The sequence below is a fragment of the Myxine glutinosa genome, chromosome 2, assembly GCF_964187855.1.
Source record: "Myxine glutinosa chromosome 2, kmMyxGlut1.1, whole genome shotgun sequence".
NCBI classification, from domain to species: Eukaryota; Metazoa; Chordata; class Myxini; order Myxiniformes; family Myxinidae; genus Myxine; species Myxine glutinosa.
Window position 1 is genome coordinate 200,211,577 of NC_136262.1, and position 16,751 is coordinate 200,228,327.

General features: G+C 43.2%; 1 protein-coding gene across 2 annotated transcripts in view; it reads left to right on the forward strand.

Moving 5' to 3' along the window:
- Positions 1-16,364, forward strand: part of LOC137420935 (G protein-coupled receptor kinase 5) — a 276,186-nt gene extending 259,822 nt beyond the window's left edge. The window contains exons 12-16 of one of the 2 annotated variants that reach the window (XM_078772160.1): positions 238-446; positions 1,187-1,324; positions 6,697-6,834; positions 7,067-7,201; positions 9,523-16,364. In XM_078772160.1, coding sequence (XP_078628286.1) covers positions 238-446; positions 1,187-1,324; positions 6,697-6,834; positions 7,067-7,201; positions 9,523-9,612 — 710 coding nt within the window. In that variant the 3' untranslated portion in view covers positions 9,613-16,364. The remainder of the gene's footprint in view (positions 1-237; positions 447-1,186; positions 1,325-6,696; positions 6,835-7,066; positions 7,202-9,522) is intronic. The other variant, XM_078772161.1, reaches the window with a different exon arrangement.
- The last annotated feature ends 387 nt before the right edge of the window (positions 16,365-16,751 follow it).

Below are 16,751 nucleotides of genomic sequence, written 5' to 3' on the forward strand. Positions count from 1 at the left end.
ACCCACTGGAACTTAGTTTTTTGTTAACTACTTGCTTTTAACTTACCTAAAAAAATTAATTTGCTTCCTAAGTGCTTCCTTTGTAAAAACATACTTAACTTGTTCTCATTTTAATTAAACTTTGTGAAGATGCCGAAATTAACCTGGATCAAGACAAGAACTATTCGATTCTCATTTTTAATCGTTATTCAACCTCGTGATCTCCTTCCTTCCTTCCTTCCGCTATCAAACCCCAAGCGCCAGAGGTCATCAACAATGAACGGTACACATTCAGTCCCGATTGGTGGGGCCTGGGGTGCCTTATCTACGAGATGATTGAGGGTCATTCCCCATTCCGTGCCCGTAAAGAGAAGGTGAAGCGAGAGGAAGTGGACCGGCGAGTACGTGAGAGCGAACCCAAGTTCTCCGACAAGTTTTCTCAAGAAGCGCTTAACGTGTGCATGCAGGTTTGTCTCCATGTTGACGTGTGATGTTCCCACTTTCGGTTCAGGATGATACACTTTTGATAGAATTAACAGCATGTTGTAGTCCATGCGTGCATGTCCGCATACAGACTCACTTCAATATTGCACTCCCAAACTGTCTTAAGCACAATTCGACAAAGTTGTCGGATGGTTATGTATTCATAACACATTTCACTTGACTTAAGCATAATTTGATTTGGTACTCTGAATGTGGATTATGTCAAAGTTTTGTATGCCTGTTCCTGAGTGTGTTTACCTGTACCGCCTGTGGTTGGGGTATGCTACAAGGCCTACGGGCTCGACTAGTGCGCCCAACCGGATTGATAGGTTGGCTTTTACCATATACGAACCATTCCAAACATATTGTACATGATAAATGTGGATGTGGGAATTTATTGGATGACTTGTTAGCCTCGCACATTACCGAAGGAACATGAAAAGCCCTTTGTGAGTGCATGAGTACCATTAGTACGAAATGAGTACGAAAGTACCAGCTCTTTGTGAGTGCACGAGTGCACATTTGTTCTCTGATCTACTGTAATCTGTCACTGAGGCATTGCATTGTAAAGCGCATTGTCTTGTGGTAAGCGTTGTATTGCCTGTTCATATTTTAAGCTCTAGATATCCATATGGATTAATAATGTGAAAAGTTATTCATGAAACAAAGCTTGATAATCTTTGGTTTCCTCTTCTTCTTTTCTTCTGCAACTCTGCTATTTCAGCTCCTCATTAAAGACTACCGGGAGAGGCTTGGTTGCCGGGGTTCCAGGGCCACAGAGGTCAAGGCCCACCCCTTCTTCTGCAATATCAACTTCAAGCGTCTGGAGGCTGGCAAGGTGGATGCTCCATTCGTTCCAGATGTAAGAGCAAATTCAATAGACACAGGTGGAGGGATTGTAAAGAGTATCAAAGACGATATCAAATGTGAGACTATTGCTTTAATTTCGGTGTATACTGCCCAACAGGTTCTTTAGAGCGTTCTCTTGGGGTTGTGGTATAACGTTTGTCTGTACAACAGTCTTCATAAAATGGCAAACTTTACATGACTTATCTACCTACTGAACTCTCACACAGCCATGCCCCAGTACCACTGGCCATGAAACAATATTTGGTGCATGACATTTTATGGAATGATACCCACTTGGAAACTTTTTTTGTGATTGATGACTGTTCAGAAGAAGAAAAAAAAGAAGCTCTAAAATGGTGTTATGACTTGAAGTAATTTGCTTTCATGGCACGCCGATCACTTGCACGGGCAGTCCTCTCCTCCACCCCCTTTAAAATAATTCCCTTTAATCTGGAAAAATGCACACATCCAGAAGCAAAGGCATCACAGCATGCTTCCACATCGAATAAGCAGCACAGGGATTTTAAATGAGGCAGGTCAGAACAAATTGGGGTGAACCAAAAAAGTGGCCCCAGGAAATGTAAGTTTTCATTCAATCTTTCCTTTTTCAGGATGTCTAAACTGAGTTAAGGGAGTGTGTATCTGCCAAGTTTATTCAATCTGTGCGATTTACGTGCCTTGGCATGGACACGTGAAGAAAAGTCATTTTCTGTGGAAAACTATCCGTGAACAAATTCGTTCTTACAGAAAAGGTGTCTGTTCTGCGCACATTTTGCAACAAGTCTCAAATTCAAAGGTTTGTGAAAAAAAGGACTGATAGTCTAACAGAGTAGCCAGGCTTGTTTGATACTTTAGTTGAAGAGGATAGTATGACCTGGGTGGGGATACCTGCAGTTAGCAGTTAGCAAATAATGTAAGTGGTAAATTATTTGACTTCATAGTCAGAGAGCCTACTACACTCTATTTCAACCCATAGCATACAAAAGGTTTGACCCCCTAGAGTTGTTGGGGGTATCAAGCTGAGTAAAAAAAAGTATGTAAGATTGACCCCCCCTGCTGGAACTAGTCACCAGACCCCCCTAAAATGACCCCAATAATGGGTTATTTCAACCCATCTCATACATGGACCAAATTTGGTTACAATATAGTGTCATGTCAGGACATTACAAAAATGTCAAATCTAACAACTTACCCTCTTGGAAAGGTGATGTTAGACCCCCCGCAAAGTACCCCCCAAAATGGGTTATTTCAACCCATCTCATACATGGACCAAATTTGGTCACAATATAGTGTCATGTTAGGACATTACAAAAACATCAAATCTAACAACTTACCCTGCTGGAAAGGTGATGTTAGACCCCCTGCAAAGTGCCCCCCCCTAAAAACGGGTTATTTCAACCCATCTCATACATGGACCAAATTTGGTTACAATATAGTGTCATGTCAGGACATTACACAAACATCAAATCTAACAACTTACCCTGCTGGGTAGGTGATGTTAGACCCCCCGCAATCTCCTATTGCATATACGAACCAAATTTGGTCACGATGTACAAATATAACAAATCTAACGTTACCCTTCTGGAAAAGGTGGGTGATGTTAGACCCTTCCTCAAAACAATCTACACACAAAATACATGATACTTCAAATATATAAACTCACCATCAGTCAATGAGGATTACTATATTATCACAAGACTCAAACATAAACGAAACATGACTTCCTGTCAGCAACAGAGCTCTTATTTTAGGGAAGACATCATGATCTACCTCTAACAGAGCATACCATCTACCTCTTCAGGTAACACACTATCTGCATACTTTAGAGAACAACGCTTTCGTACTTCTAGAATATTTGTGCATCTCTTTAAAGTGTCGGGTGTGAAGAGAATAATAGCACCATGATCTACAGCTTTGCTTGTCCCTTCCCCGTGCAGTGAACAAATGGGACCTGCATTAACACAAAATAATTAAGGAAAACAAAAGAAAACAAAAGAAATATATGGTAAGCAAATTTGTTGAGGCTTGTGTTGGTCATGTTCAATTTGTCATAATTTGAACCTGTGTGGAAGGAATAAAAGCCCCCCCCCCCCCCCCCCCCCGGAATATACATGAAATAGGTAAACCTTGCGTGGTGAGGTTAAGGGAGTCATCTCTATGCAATACTGAGCATCAAGCTTACTTTTAAATCAAGGATAGGAGGGTGGACTTATATTTCAGAGTGACTTGCATTCCTTTCACACCAGCATCATTGCAACATCAAATTTCAAACGGGCCAATGTGCATCATCAAATTCTTAAAATATAAGGGATGTAATTTTGTACCTTGTACATTCTTTTTTACTGTATCCATTGTGGTATCTCTGTCAGAGTCCATCTGTATCTGAAAATTAATATCACAAATCAAATAAAGTCAGCATACACTACAAGTGTTGGTTAATGAAATCAGCATACACTACAAGTGTTGGTTAATGAAATCAGCATACACACTACAAGTTACAACTACAAGTATAGAAGTTTGATTTAACTATTAATCTCCATTGTAAGAGGCTTCTGAGCTTTATTAGTTAATCTTTGTAATAAGATTAAACATTTTAAATTATCAAACCAATGCATTTCAAATAATGTTTGATTGTTAAACATTTTAATATCCTCTAATGTGGAACAAATATCAACTTTGTTATCATTATATTAACCAAAAGAAGAGGGGAATGTCAAGAGGAAAACATAAATTCTTCAGATTAAGTTTCCATACTTACTATATGAAAGCATGTTGCTTAAAAACTGGAAAATCTAGAATATGCAGTTCCTCAAGGAGGGGCTCGTTCAGTATCTGTGAAAGTTAAATACAAAATGTATTTGCTATTTGACCATATAATGCTCATGAAATTTAGGATAGTATGCCTACAAGTCAATCATCTCTGATTGGTTTCATTCAGGCTTCTATTATTATATTATATTTGATCATGTCATGCTATTATAAGTGCATCAACAATATTTTATTGGTTGTCCTCTATTGGCTTCCGTAGTTTACAAAAAATATTACCAAGGAGGGCCTAGCAAGGTCATTTGCATACTTTTACTAAACTAGGGGCATTAAATGATGATGTATGTCAATGTACAGACATGTCTTAAGCTGTTAAGTTGTTACATTTGATAATTTGTAATATCCTGATGACATGATTGTGACCGAAGTTGGTTCATGTAAACGATGGCTTGAAACAGGGGTACTTTGGGGCCGGGGGGGGGGGGTCTAACATCACCTACCCAGCAGGGTAAGTTGTTAGATTTGATGTTTTTGCAATGTCCTGACATGACACTATATTGTGACCAAATTTGGTCCATGTATGAGATGGGTTGAAATAACCCGTTTTTAGGGGGGGGCACTTTGCGGGGGGTCTAACATCACCTTTCCAGCAGGGTAAGTTGTTAGATTTGATAATTTGTAATATCCTGATGACATGATTGTGACCGAAGTTGGTTCATGTAAACGATGGCTTGAAACAGGGGTACTTTGGGGCCGGGGGGGGGGGGGGGTCTAACATCACCTACCCAGCAGGGTAAGTTGTTAGATTTGATGTTTTTGCAATGTCCTGACATGACACTATATTGTGACCAAATTTGGTCCATGTATGAGATGGGTTGAAATAACCCGTTTTTAGGGGGGGGCACTTTGCGGGGGGTCTAACATCACCTTTCCAGCAGGGTAAGTTGTTAGATTTGATGTTTTTGTAATGTCCTAACATGACACTATATTGTGACCAAATTTGGTCCATGTATGAGATGGGTTGAAATAACCCATTTTGGGGGGTACTTTGCGGGGGGTCTAACATCACCTTTCCAGCAGGGTAAGTTGTTAGATTTGACATTTTTGTAATGTCCTGACATGACACTATATTGTAACCAAATTTGGTCCATGTATGAGATGGGTTGAAATAACCCATTATTGGGGTCATTTTAGGGGGGTCTGGTGACTAGTTCCAGCAGGGGGGGTCAATCTTACATACTTTTTTTTACTCAGCTTGATACCCCCAACAACTCTAGGGGGTCAAACCTTTTGTATGCTATGGGTTGAAATAGAGTGTAGTAGGCTCTCTGACTATCAGGCATGGACAGCCGGTTCGTGAATGACTTGGGTAAAAAAAACCGTGAATAGGAAACAGTGAACCAATAAATTCCACATTCCTGTGCCACCTTTAGTCGAAAGTCAGGTATTGACAGCAGGTTTATGAAGGACTTTCACAACAACATACCTAGTCTTAATGTTGCTATATCCAGTCAATGGTGAAACTGCAAATGGGGAATCCGCGAATGTTACGGATGAAAACCAGTACGTCATTTCCTCATTCTGCTTTAAACTCGATATCTCTATGTTTTCATTCCAAACAGCATCATTCATCATTCCAATCACAAATTTATACTATAGTATAAATATATATCAAAATATATTGTATTGAGAAATTATCAAGCCAGCGAATCATCATTTGTTTACTTCCGGATTCGGAAGCAAGGTCTGTGTCGATCGCATTTCAAAATCATAATTGTATTGAGGAATTTCTGAAACCTCCTACTTACCTAACGAGACCCACTGGGACCCCAAAACGTTCCACGGAAGGTTATTATATTTCCTTTTAGTAAAATATGCAACTGTAGTGGTTACTAAACGCTGTCCCCCTGTCATGTGACCAGATCCTCACCTCTGATTGGTGTACGTTTGTGGGGGCATCGAGACGGCATTACCCTGCGCGCTACGCCATAAAAATAGACAACATGTCACAGTCGTGAATTCACCAAACAGAGGAGGCCACTTGGCTGACCAAAATCAGGAAGGTCAGCCGAGAATATCACTGCCGTTGCTCACTCAGTTGCCCGCAATCCCAATAAATATCTTTGGCACCGCTGTCAAGAGCTTAACATCAGAAAAGAAAGCTTTGAGGGGAATTATGATAACAGTGCATAGAAGTCATCAATAACTTTGCTCAATGTGTGGCCCTCTGATAATGATAACTGCAATTTTCAGTGCTACTTGACTGAGTGAGTTTTATGATCTGCAAATTTTGTTAAGTTTGAATTGGACAATTCTGAAGTTATTAAACTTTTCCCAGGGCCCACTTTTTTGGGGTCATTCTGTACATGTAAAGTAAATTGGTTATGGGCACCATAGGCTAAATACAGGACTTCATCCTCTTTAAAGAATCTTAAGGTTGTTTGTTTTCCCATTAAGGCTTTTAGATAGACATATTCAAATTTCTCTATTTACTCAAGTATATAATCTGTCTTGTGCTTTTGTTCCCGTAAGATTATGTGACTGCAAATACTACCATTTATCATTTCCCATTTTTCACTGTGAACCATCATACGCATGCGCTCTCCCCGCATGGCACAGCCACGTGCCGTGTACTGCAAGGATGTCCTCGACATTGAGCAGTTCTCTACCGTGAAGGGTGTGAACTTGGACCCGGCAGATGACGATTTTTATTCCAAGTTCTCCACCGGCAGTGTCTCCATCCCGTGGCAGAACGAGGTGCGTGGTAGTCTGTTTAAATGACTTGTGTTTGATTAATTTTGCATTCAACAGTCGTGTTTCCAGGGCACATCCACTAAAGTGTAGCGGTGAACCTGTACCTACATGAGTGGCACATTGCAGTTCCTTCCTGGTTTATCAGATAATTGCTGGCTATTGGAACCAGCAGATAATGCAGGCCTGTAATGTCATATTACCTGTAATGCCAACAGTACATTGATTGTGATCGCAGATGATCGAGACTGAATGCTTTAAGGAGCTAAACGTATTCAGCGCAGACCATTTGCCTGAAGATCTGGAGGAAAACCTGCCGCCCCAGCCACCCAAGACCAAGAGGGGCCTACTGCAACGGCTCTTCAGCCGCCAGGTTGGCACACATCCAGAGCTGAGGCTGGAAAGCACCGTGCGATGCATGTAAACAACAAAATCAACACTTACTTACTCCTTACTTGTAAGACGCACTTTCTTTTTAAAAGATATATGGAATAATCATGCAATAGGCGGTCAAAAAGTTTTTTCCCCTTTTCTAAAGGCTTCGGCAACGCCTGGTGTTGGCTTAGCGGTTAAGGTGCCGGCTTGGGATCCGAGGATCCTGGGTTCGAATCTCGGTCGATCGCTAAATTAACACCAGGGGGGGTTGACTCAGCCTGTCATCCTTCCAAGGTCGGCAAATCGAGTACCAGCTTGCTGGGATGAATGATCCCGGTGTGTACCCCGGTTTAGAATAGGTACACCGTATCACTGCGCTTCGTAAGAGCGTGGCCAAGGGTTGGCGTCAGGAAGGGCATCCGGCCATAAAAACATTGCCTCAAACAGGGAACCATGATTGTCATGGGGCCCGCAAGGCCAACCCCTGCTCTAGCGGGGAAAATGGCCTTAAAACGATCATTCATTCTCAAGGCTTCGGCAAAATAGCATCAGGAAACAGACAGCATCTGTACCAAGTTCCACTAAGTTGGCTGTGGCCGGAAAACCTTTTTACATCCCTCCCCTCTTCAAAGGAACACTTTGAAATACGACTATTTTGTTAATCTGAACGGCTGTCGTCGGTACCTGTAAGTGTTGAGTTGTTTGCTTGCTACATCTGGCACAGCGGGTGAGAAACAAGATTGGGCAATAATGTTCGGAGGTTTGTTTGATTTGCATCAAAGCATTGATTCGCCAGTGAGGTTTTAATTGGCCGGCCTGTTTATTTGGGACCTTTGAAGGGATTTGTCTGTTCAATGGTGCTTTGTTCAATCTGGCTGATTGAATACACTTTGGTGGTGCACCATTGAAGCCACTCGTTGGCAAGGCTTTCCGTTTGCCTAACCGGTAAATCCTCGTGAATCCCATGCACTGCGTTCGTTTTTGTCGTCGTTTCCTAATGTTGATATACATGTGAAAATATGACCTCGTAATGCCTCGTAATGCTCGTAATGTCATCATCTCTCGAGCATTGCCCAAGCTCCATGCACAAGTCCAACGTGTGAGCTTTGGTTACACTTGAAGGCTCAAAATGTACTTAAAGTAATGTTTTGTAAATGTTTATGGCAGTCAACCTCGTCGATAGCCGAGTATAAAGCATGGAACTAAACAACTAAGGTTATCGATATTTTAAATCGTCATGACAACAATGTCACTTGCAACATGTACTTTATTGGTGAGGTCGCTCATTGTCGCTAGGCTTGGTCAGCATCCCTTGGCACTTCTTGATCGTTTCATGCACATGCAGGTAAATCAAACGAGTCACCCATTTCCGCAGAGCATGCAGCCTCAGCCATTCCCCTAAGGGGAGGTGTGTGCGTGCATGCGTGTGTGTGTGTGTGTGCGGGTGCGCATGTCCGCATCAATGACCCTACTTGCTTCCTCACGGTGCATTACCCTGGAAGCACCAGCCCTCTGATATAAGACCATTTGCAGAAGCACTTCCTTAGAGTTAGGAAGACATAATCAGTGCACACGTCACTCCTCCAGCTTTCGACACATGCTCGTCTCTTAGAGAGTGGAGGCTTTTTCTTTGTGCCTTCGGTGGAAAAAATGTATTTAGGGCATGTTATGTAACCGGCATATGCCATCAATGTCAATATTCCATATAGTCAAAGAAAGTGCCATGTTGTAAGACGTCTCTCACTTGTGGCGATATCGGTGAAGGAAAGAACATATTTGAGTCTGTAATGAATCTCCTAAGCTAAAGTCTCACTTGTGTGGACAAACTCTCTTTTACAGCCGTGTTACACGTGCGCAAAAACTACAATGTTTGCAATGGCATTCTTAAACCTCCCCTTTGTTTTTTGTTCATTTTATTTTATTTCATTTTAACCGTATGCATCCCATCCCATCCCATCCCATCCCATCCCAGCCATGCTTTTGCTCTTCACTTTGCTCTCTTCCATTCTGTGCATTTGACCTGCGATGCGCACTGATGTACAAATTTGAACCTGCCGTTATCACCATTACCCACAATGCACAATTGCCTGTTCCCATTGCATATCGCTTGCATGAGCCCTGCACTTTCCTTGGCCTTTCAGACAGGCCCGTAAGTTAATGGAGAAGCGGGGCAATCTGTAAATGAAAGGCATTGAAATCGTCCGTTTCGCGACGTGAAAGGTAGCGTGGTGCTCGTGAAGTCGTTTAGGAGGGTGTAGTGTTAATCGAACGGAGTACATACACAGGAGGAAATGACTGTTATTCCTGTTGCTGTTTCAGCCTCGGACTAGCGACGACAGTGAACCTCAGGGCAAGGCGAGTTCACCTACCAGCCATGAGGGCAACTTGCATAATGCATCTTCTTCATGATAGACCTCTTCTGCAGAGGGAGGATGATGTGAGATGGGTATGAGGCAGCTGATGCCGGAGCAAAAGATACAGTGAGGCAGAGAGACTTTGTCCTAATGAAGGGCTATCCATCCTGCCCTTCGTGCAGCGGCATGAGTCCTTCCGGCATCCATGCTTGCTGCTTCAGCTTGCAGTGGCCATATCCCCTCCCCACGTACACCTCCCTCCACGCTGGCCTTTTCACCTCCACCAGCAGACCACATCTCATCTGCATTATTTTTGTTGTTGTTGTTGATGGCCGCAATTGCAGATTATTTCTCATCGTGCCAACCGCAATTGCAATCCTTCCTTTCACCCTTGCCTGGTGGTGCCCCGGCCTTTTCGGCAGGTCTGTTTTGGCAGCAGTGACGAGGAGGAAGAGAACCAGGACTGAGTGGACGGTCTTCGAGAGGTTCTTGGGCCAAGGCTTGAGGGCACGACGTATGTGCTCTGCTATGATGCCAAAAGGCGGACTATTGAAACCTCTGGCAAATGAGTGGTTTACACGCGAAGCGGCCATCGGTTGTTCGATGGTGAACGTCCGAATTCTCGAATCAAGACTTCTGCCTGCTTTGAGGTTAACGGCAGGCTCCTCTCGTCATCACTTTTTACTTCTCTATTATTTTATTTCCCCCCTCAGCAGAGCTTGTGTTTGTCACACGGTGATAGCGACGATCATCTCAAATGGCTCTTTTCTCTTGCCCCGAGGTAGTGCACTTGTACTTGTGTGCAGGCCTACTTGCTTGCACCCCGCGTGGGATATCTGTGGGTATTTTATTTCGTAATCTGTCGTCTTATTGTTCTTCATTATTGCTCCGATTCGTTTAGCGTGGACATTCCTAGAAGCTGTCTGTTGTTTTTGTGAACATTACCGGGCATGCTCAGGCCATGTAGCTCCCCCTCACCCCCCATCCTTCCATACACCCTGGGAACAATGAGGCATTCCTTGTTTTGGTGGGTGGTGATGTTTGGTGAGAGACGAGGTGCTTCGAGACGTTGGTATGTAATCTCCACCAGCTTCGATCTTTGCTGTGGGATCCTCATTTCAAAATGGTGGACGTGTGACATGGCAGCAATGACTCAGACATCATCCAACCCTCCCTGCCCAGTTACCTAGATTTAACTGTAAAGTATGTGAATGTTTCCTGTTTACATTTATTTTGTAATTTTCTTTTTTGCCAGGCTACTTGTGTATATTTTCAGCCTAAGATGTAAAGCCATAAACCACATGGTGTGTGTGTGTGTGTGTGTGTGTGTGTGTGTGTGTGTGTGTGTGTGTGTGTGTGTGTGTGTGTGTGTGTGTGTGTGTGTGCGCGTGTGCGTGTTGCACATTGGTATGGGAGTTCGAAAGAGTTTGCAATTTAAAATTGTGCGAGACATTTCCAGGGTCTTTTAAATGGAACACATTGCGGGTTTTGTTCAATGATGCTTTAAACTCCTCTGTCTTAGTTGTACTCCACGTCACGTTTGTCTGCTTCGTTTGTTGTTTTTATCAGGCTCGCTCACACATCCACACTTTTTCTCCTCTCCATACTCTCCCCTTCCTCCTCATCTTCCTCTTTTCTCCTCGTCCTCCTCCATCTCATGCCCCTCCTCTTTTCCCCTGCTCCTCCTCTTTTCCCCTCCTCATCCTCATTTCCCCCTCCTCTTTCTCCCTGCTCCTCTTTCTCTTCCCCCCTCCTCTTTTTCCTCCTCCGCCTCCTCCTCTTCTTTTCTCCTCCTCCTCCTCTTCTCCCCTTCTCTTTTCCCCTCCTCTTCCTGCTCCTCCTCGTTCCCCCTCTTCCTGCTCCTCCTTTTCTCCCTTTCTCTTTTCCCCTCCTCTTCCTGCTCCTCCTCTTTTCCCGTTCTCCTCTTTTCCTCTCCTCCTCTCCTCCTCTTCCCCCTCTTTTCACCTGCTCCTTCGCTTTTCCCCTCCTTCGCTTTTCCCCTCCTCCTCTTTTCCCCTCCTCAACATCTCCCCAGACGATCACCCCAATATTTTTTGGTTACATTCCTGTGGAACATCTTGTGGTTAATTGCATGTGTCCCTCACCTTCCTTAACGCCGTATCTTATGTTAAAAATTAAAATTAATCTAAAATAAAAATTTACCGAGGAAAAATGTCTTCGCAAGAATTTTATTTTTTTTGGGGGTGGGAGTGCAATTGGCGATGTGGTGGTTTGAATGTGTTCTAAAGCTACCTCTGCCATTCCTTGCTGTGCGGTGACCGTGTGAGATTAGCACCAAGCAAGCATGGCCCAACCTAGGTGGAGTTGTGCGCAAGTGTAAGGCCTCGGCTAAATTCTTCCAATTAAAATGCTCAAATAACGTGTTTGCTCAATTGTGGTTTGATTTTGGTTTCAACAAATCGTTCTCGTTTGGAAGTTTTCATTTTGCCATTCTTTTCGTATCATCCCTTTTGCTCTACAACTTGTACCATGCTGAGGGGTTTCCTGAGCGCGAACAAGGCTCCGGCGTTGTTTCTTGTTGCTGCTTCCATGAATCCCATCGGTTTTGTTTAACGGTAGGCCCTACTTGTTTATTTTCTGAAAGATCTTTCTGCAACGTTTCGTTGGATGTTCGATTCGTCCTCTTGTCAGCACAGACCCGTTGACTTTGTCGGAATGTTTTTTAAATAAATGGACAATTTCTCACCCCTTGTACTACTTCACCTTGGCTGTCCCACCTCCTCTACATGATGCCACCCAGGAACTATTTAATTAGGTCCAATGTTGGGCACTGGACCCTTCCTCTCCTCTGTGACGTCGCCTGGTGACAGGTTCAAAAACAAACATGGCTGTCTGGGGTTTTCCCGCGGCATCAAGTTTGCCAAATGGCCCTTTCATCAGTTGTCTCAGCGTGTTAAGTAGCCCCTGTCGCAAATGCCAACATCACTGCCTCTAATTCCCATCTATTGTTGTTTCAGGATGTTTACATACATCACGTCTTCAGGGACCTTCTCTCCCTACCCTCTCCTCCTCTTCCTCCTCCACGACCCACTTCTTCTTCTTCTTCTCCTCCTCCACCAACTCTTAATTTGTGTTCCATATTTAAGGCTTTAATCATACACATCGTGATTGCGATTTCCAATTGCTTCCTGCGCAACGTCTCGGCTTCGCGGACCTGCCAAACGGATTGCCCTTTCCCTGTTCTCCAATTTTAAATGGATTCTTTGGGACCGAATAGTAATTAATTCATTTGTTTTCCTTCTGTGATGTCTGAATCATTCGACGTCATCATTCAATGTTATGGAACTTTCATTGTGCACGGCATAAGACTTGGCCAATGGATTTGACCCTCCCGTCGTCCACAACTATCAAGTCATTTGAGGTCGTCACCCCCTAACCCCACTCCCTAATCGACCAGAACATGACCTCTGCCAATTCCCTTCACTGTAGGACCAGCCAGTGTGTCTGGTGTGAAATAGCCAAACTTTTATGTCAGACATGTTTTGCCAATGTGATGTCATTGTCTCGTTTTGAATGTCACATTTTTTTATTGGTTGTCGCTTTTAACCTATTTCACTTCATTCAATGAGGCAAATCCACAATATTTGGCACGACCAATCTTCAACCGACACATTTTCCATTGCGCATGATAGCGATCGGAATAACCGAATGACCAAACCGTATTTGGCTCTGTATTACTGGTGCAAACACCAATGAAACCCCTTGTGAATTGGTCTCCGGGTTTACTCTCTGTCTTGTCCGTCAGTTGTAGTCGTGTCCAAAACGTCGTCCAAAGCCCGGATTGTCCTAAGTATCGTCACCGCAGACACATGTGAGGCTGCAGCTCGTATTCTCAATCTGTTTTGTTTCCCCTCTTTCTCCACCCACACTCATTCATTTCTCTTCCTACATGGAGTCCCTACATACTAGGAGGAGTGACGTGGCATGTCACAGAGATTTCTGATCAATTGGGTCGCGGGCACCATTTTGTTTTCACCTATAACTCATCATCTTGTTTAAAGTGACAGGATGCTGTGCCATTGGATGCACCAATCGATCAGAGAAGGGTTTCAAAATGGATAGAAAGGAAAATACTTTAAAATGCTGAAAAAGGAAGAAGAAATTGCAAATAATAAAGTTATTCGTCTGAGATGGAAACTGACGTTGGGCGGTTTCTGTGCAAGCTAAGTTGAAGTCGAGTGTGTGTACATTTATGTGCGGTGCTGCAATCGTTATTGTAGTTTGGTATAACTCATAAAATGCATAAATTGATCATTGATGGCATCTCAAGAACATCCTGGAAAAATTGCTTACAAGTGAACACCTCACTTGTGTGTCTGCAACGCAAATTTGTTTATTTATTTATTCGAATTTGTTTAAATGTTGCAGTTAACATTGCTTAACGATATGACATGGTTAATGAGACATTTAATGAAAACAGAAAAGAGCTAGAACACACTCGATGGAGCGCATATCTCCGCGAGGCTGAAAAATTTGCGTTTTGTATTCCACTGATAGGCCTCATCTGGATTCGGACCTTCACCAAAATCGAAGCGGCTTGCTCTCGTCACCTGACCAATTCGTCCGCCAAGTTTTGTCATAACTCGTCCACAACTTTTTTGAGATATCGTGTTATATATCGTCTTTGGCCCTATCACTCAATGGTGAAGAATCGCTTGATTAAAGAAATCCTCTTATCCGGATTCGGATTTTCACTAAAATCAAATCGATATGTCGTTGTCGCACACCGAACCTGTCCACCAGGTTTTGTACGAATCCGCCCATAACATTGAGATATCCTGCTATGTATCGTTTTTGGCCCTATCACTCAATGGTGAAGAATCACTTGATTAAAGAAATCCTCGTATCCGGATTCGGATTTTCACTAAAATCAAATCGATATGTCCTTGTCGCACACCGAACCTGTCCACCAGGTTTTGTACGAATCCGCCCATAACATTGAGATATCCTGCTATGTATCGTTTTTGGCCCTATCTCTCAATGGAGAAGAATCACTTTAAAATTATAGGATCCGGATGTTCACCAAAATCTAATCATTTCGCTCTTGTCACAAACTCAACTTGTCCACCAAATTTTGTCCGAATCCGTCCGCAACTTTGAGATATGCCGCTCACAGACAGAGAGGGGTGAAAACATAACCTCCGTCCACCTTCGGTAGCGGAGGTAACGAAGGATTACATGCACATACATGTTTTCAGTGGCACAGTACTTATGTTAAAATAAATGAAGAGTGGGGAAAAAACTCCTTCAGTTGTAGCTCATCTTCATTACCTTCGCAAAAGCGGAAGGTTATGTTTTGATCGCTGTGTATTTATTTGTATGTCTGTGTGTGTGTGTGTGTGTATGTTATTCGCATAACTCAAAAAGTATTCAACCGAATTGCATGAAATTTGGTGGGATGATTGGTTATTATACGGGACACATTTGATTAGATTTTGGGAGCAATCGGGTCAAAGGTCAAGGTCAAGGTCACGAAAAGGTCAAAATCGTATTTTTACCATAGCGCGGTCAATTTTTATCCAATTGGCATGCAACTAATGCCAAAATGTTCAGAATTCAATGCCCGATCTTGTGATATACGACATGACCCAGTGAAGACATTACCCTTGTTAGCGGTTGGGGGTCAAAGGTCAGGGGGGTCACGACCTTGCAAAATGTGCGTTTTTTGTCATAACTCGGTCAATTCTTATCCGATTTGCATGAAATCAGCACCAAACTGTTCACTGTTCTGTTCCCTACACTCCCATGCCAAGTACAGAACAGTAGCTGCGGCGAAGGTATGCGCTCTACCGAGTGCCCGTTCTAGTTTTAAATGCAGCTCTCTTTTATTCCTTCTTTGTTCTTTCCAAATCTCTTATATCCTCTTCTATTTGATTGCAAAGAAAAACTTTCCCTGTCCATATCTTCTCAAGGGGCAGGCAGGATGGCCTAAAGGTGCGCACACGTCTCTTAGCCGTTTATCTTGGGTTTGAATCCTGACCCAACTACAAACTGTGTCGCAGTGAGCGTGATTCATCAACGTGCGTGCTGTTCCCCAAATAGATGTTAGTAATATAATCACAAAGTAATATCATCTTCCTTTCTGTCACAGAGAAAGAGCTTGATTAGAAAACGGACACAATACGCTTCATTCATAATGGGCTCGGGTTCAGTACCCTCCGCCAGTTTTTGTAGTCTCGATGGAAACAAAATGACATTAAATTGCAAGTCGTCGCTACTCCCATTATATAGGGACTCTGCTCCAACCCTCCCACTCCCCTCCTCTCAACCCTCTTCCTACCTCCCCAACCCCCACCCCCCCCCCCAAAACCAACTCGCCAACCTCATTTCCCCCCTCCTCACCGACCATTTTGTGTTTGCACCAAAATTCTAACAGTACCAACAATATCTGATTGAATGTCACTATTTGCTTCATGGATGGAGATGTTTTGGTCTGTATAAATCTCGTGGATATGCTTGGAAATAACCCCAACCCAGGAGATGAAAACTTGAAATTCCATGGGGTAAGAGGGAACACGCTCGGTCGACATTTTTGGGTCACATTTTCCTCCACAACTTTGTGCCTCGGGTGATTTAGGGTAAATGCAAGTTTGTTGTGTGGACACCGTGTGTGTTGCCTGCACCTGCCAGGCCATGTCATGGTATGTTGTACGTCAAGGTCTGGTTGGGGACAAATTCTTCCATTTTTTCCAGCCTCGAGGTGTATTGTAAGGAACAGGTGATGCAAGTAATTTGTAGTGTATTCATTTTTAGCATCGTTTGTAAATAAACCTGACTATGAAACCAGTTTGGAGTTTGATTTTTTGATTTTTTTCCCTCCCTATACATTTGGAACTCCAGTCGTACAAAAATCCTTCAGCAATTTATACGTTCCTAGGGAACACAGAATTGGCAGTACAGCTACAGACTACTTACTACATGATGAATAAATCATGGTTCAAGGAAAAGTCAGGTACCACATCACAAGGACGAATGGGATCCTAACCGGTATTGAAAAGCTTGAAATGCTGAAAGGAGGATGTTGAGGTAACTCGATGATGGAAGCAGTTCATTAGGAGGGAGGGGGGGTAAGAGAGAGACAGAGAGAGAGAGAGAGAGATAGACAGAGACAGAGACAGAGAGAGAGAGAGAGAGAGAGAAAGAGAGAGAGAGAGAGAGAAAAAAAAAGAAAGA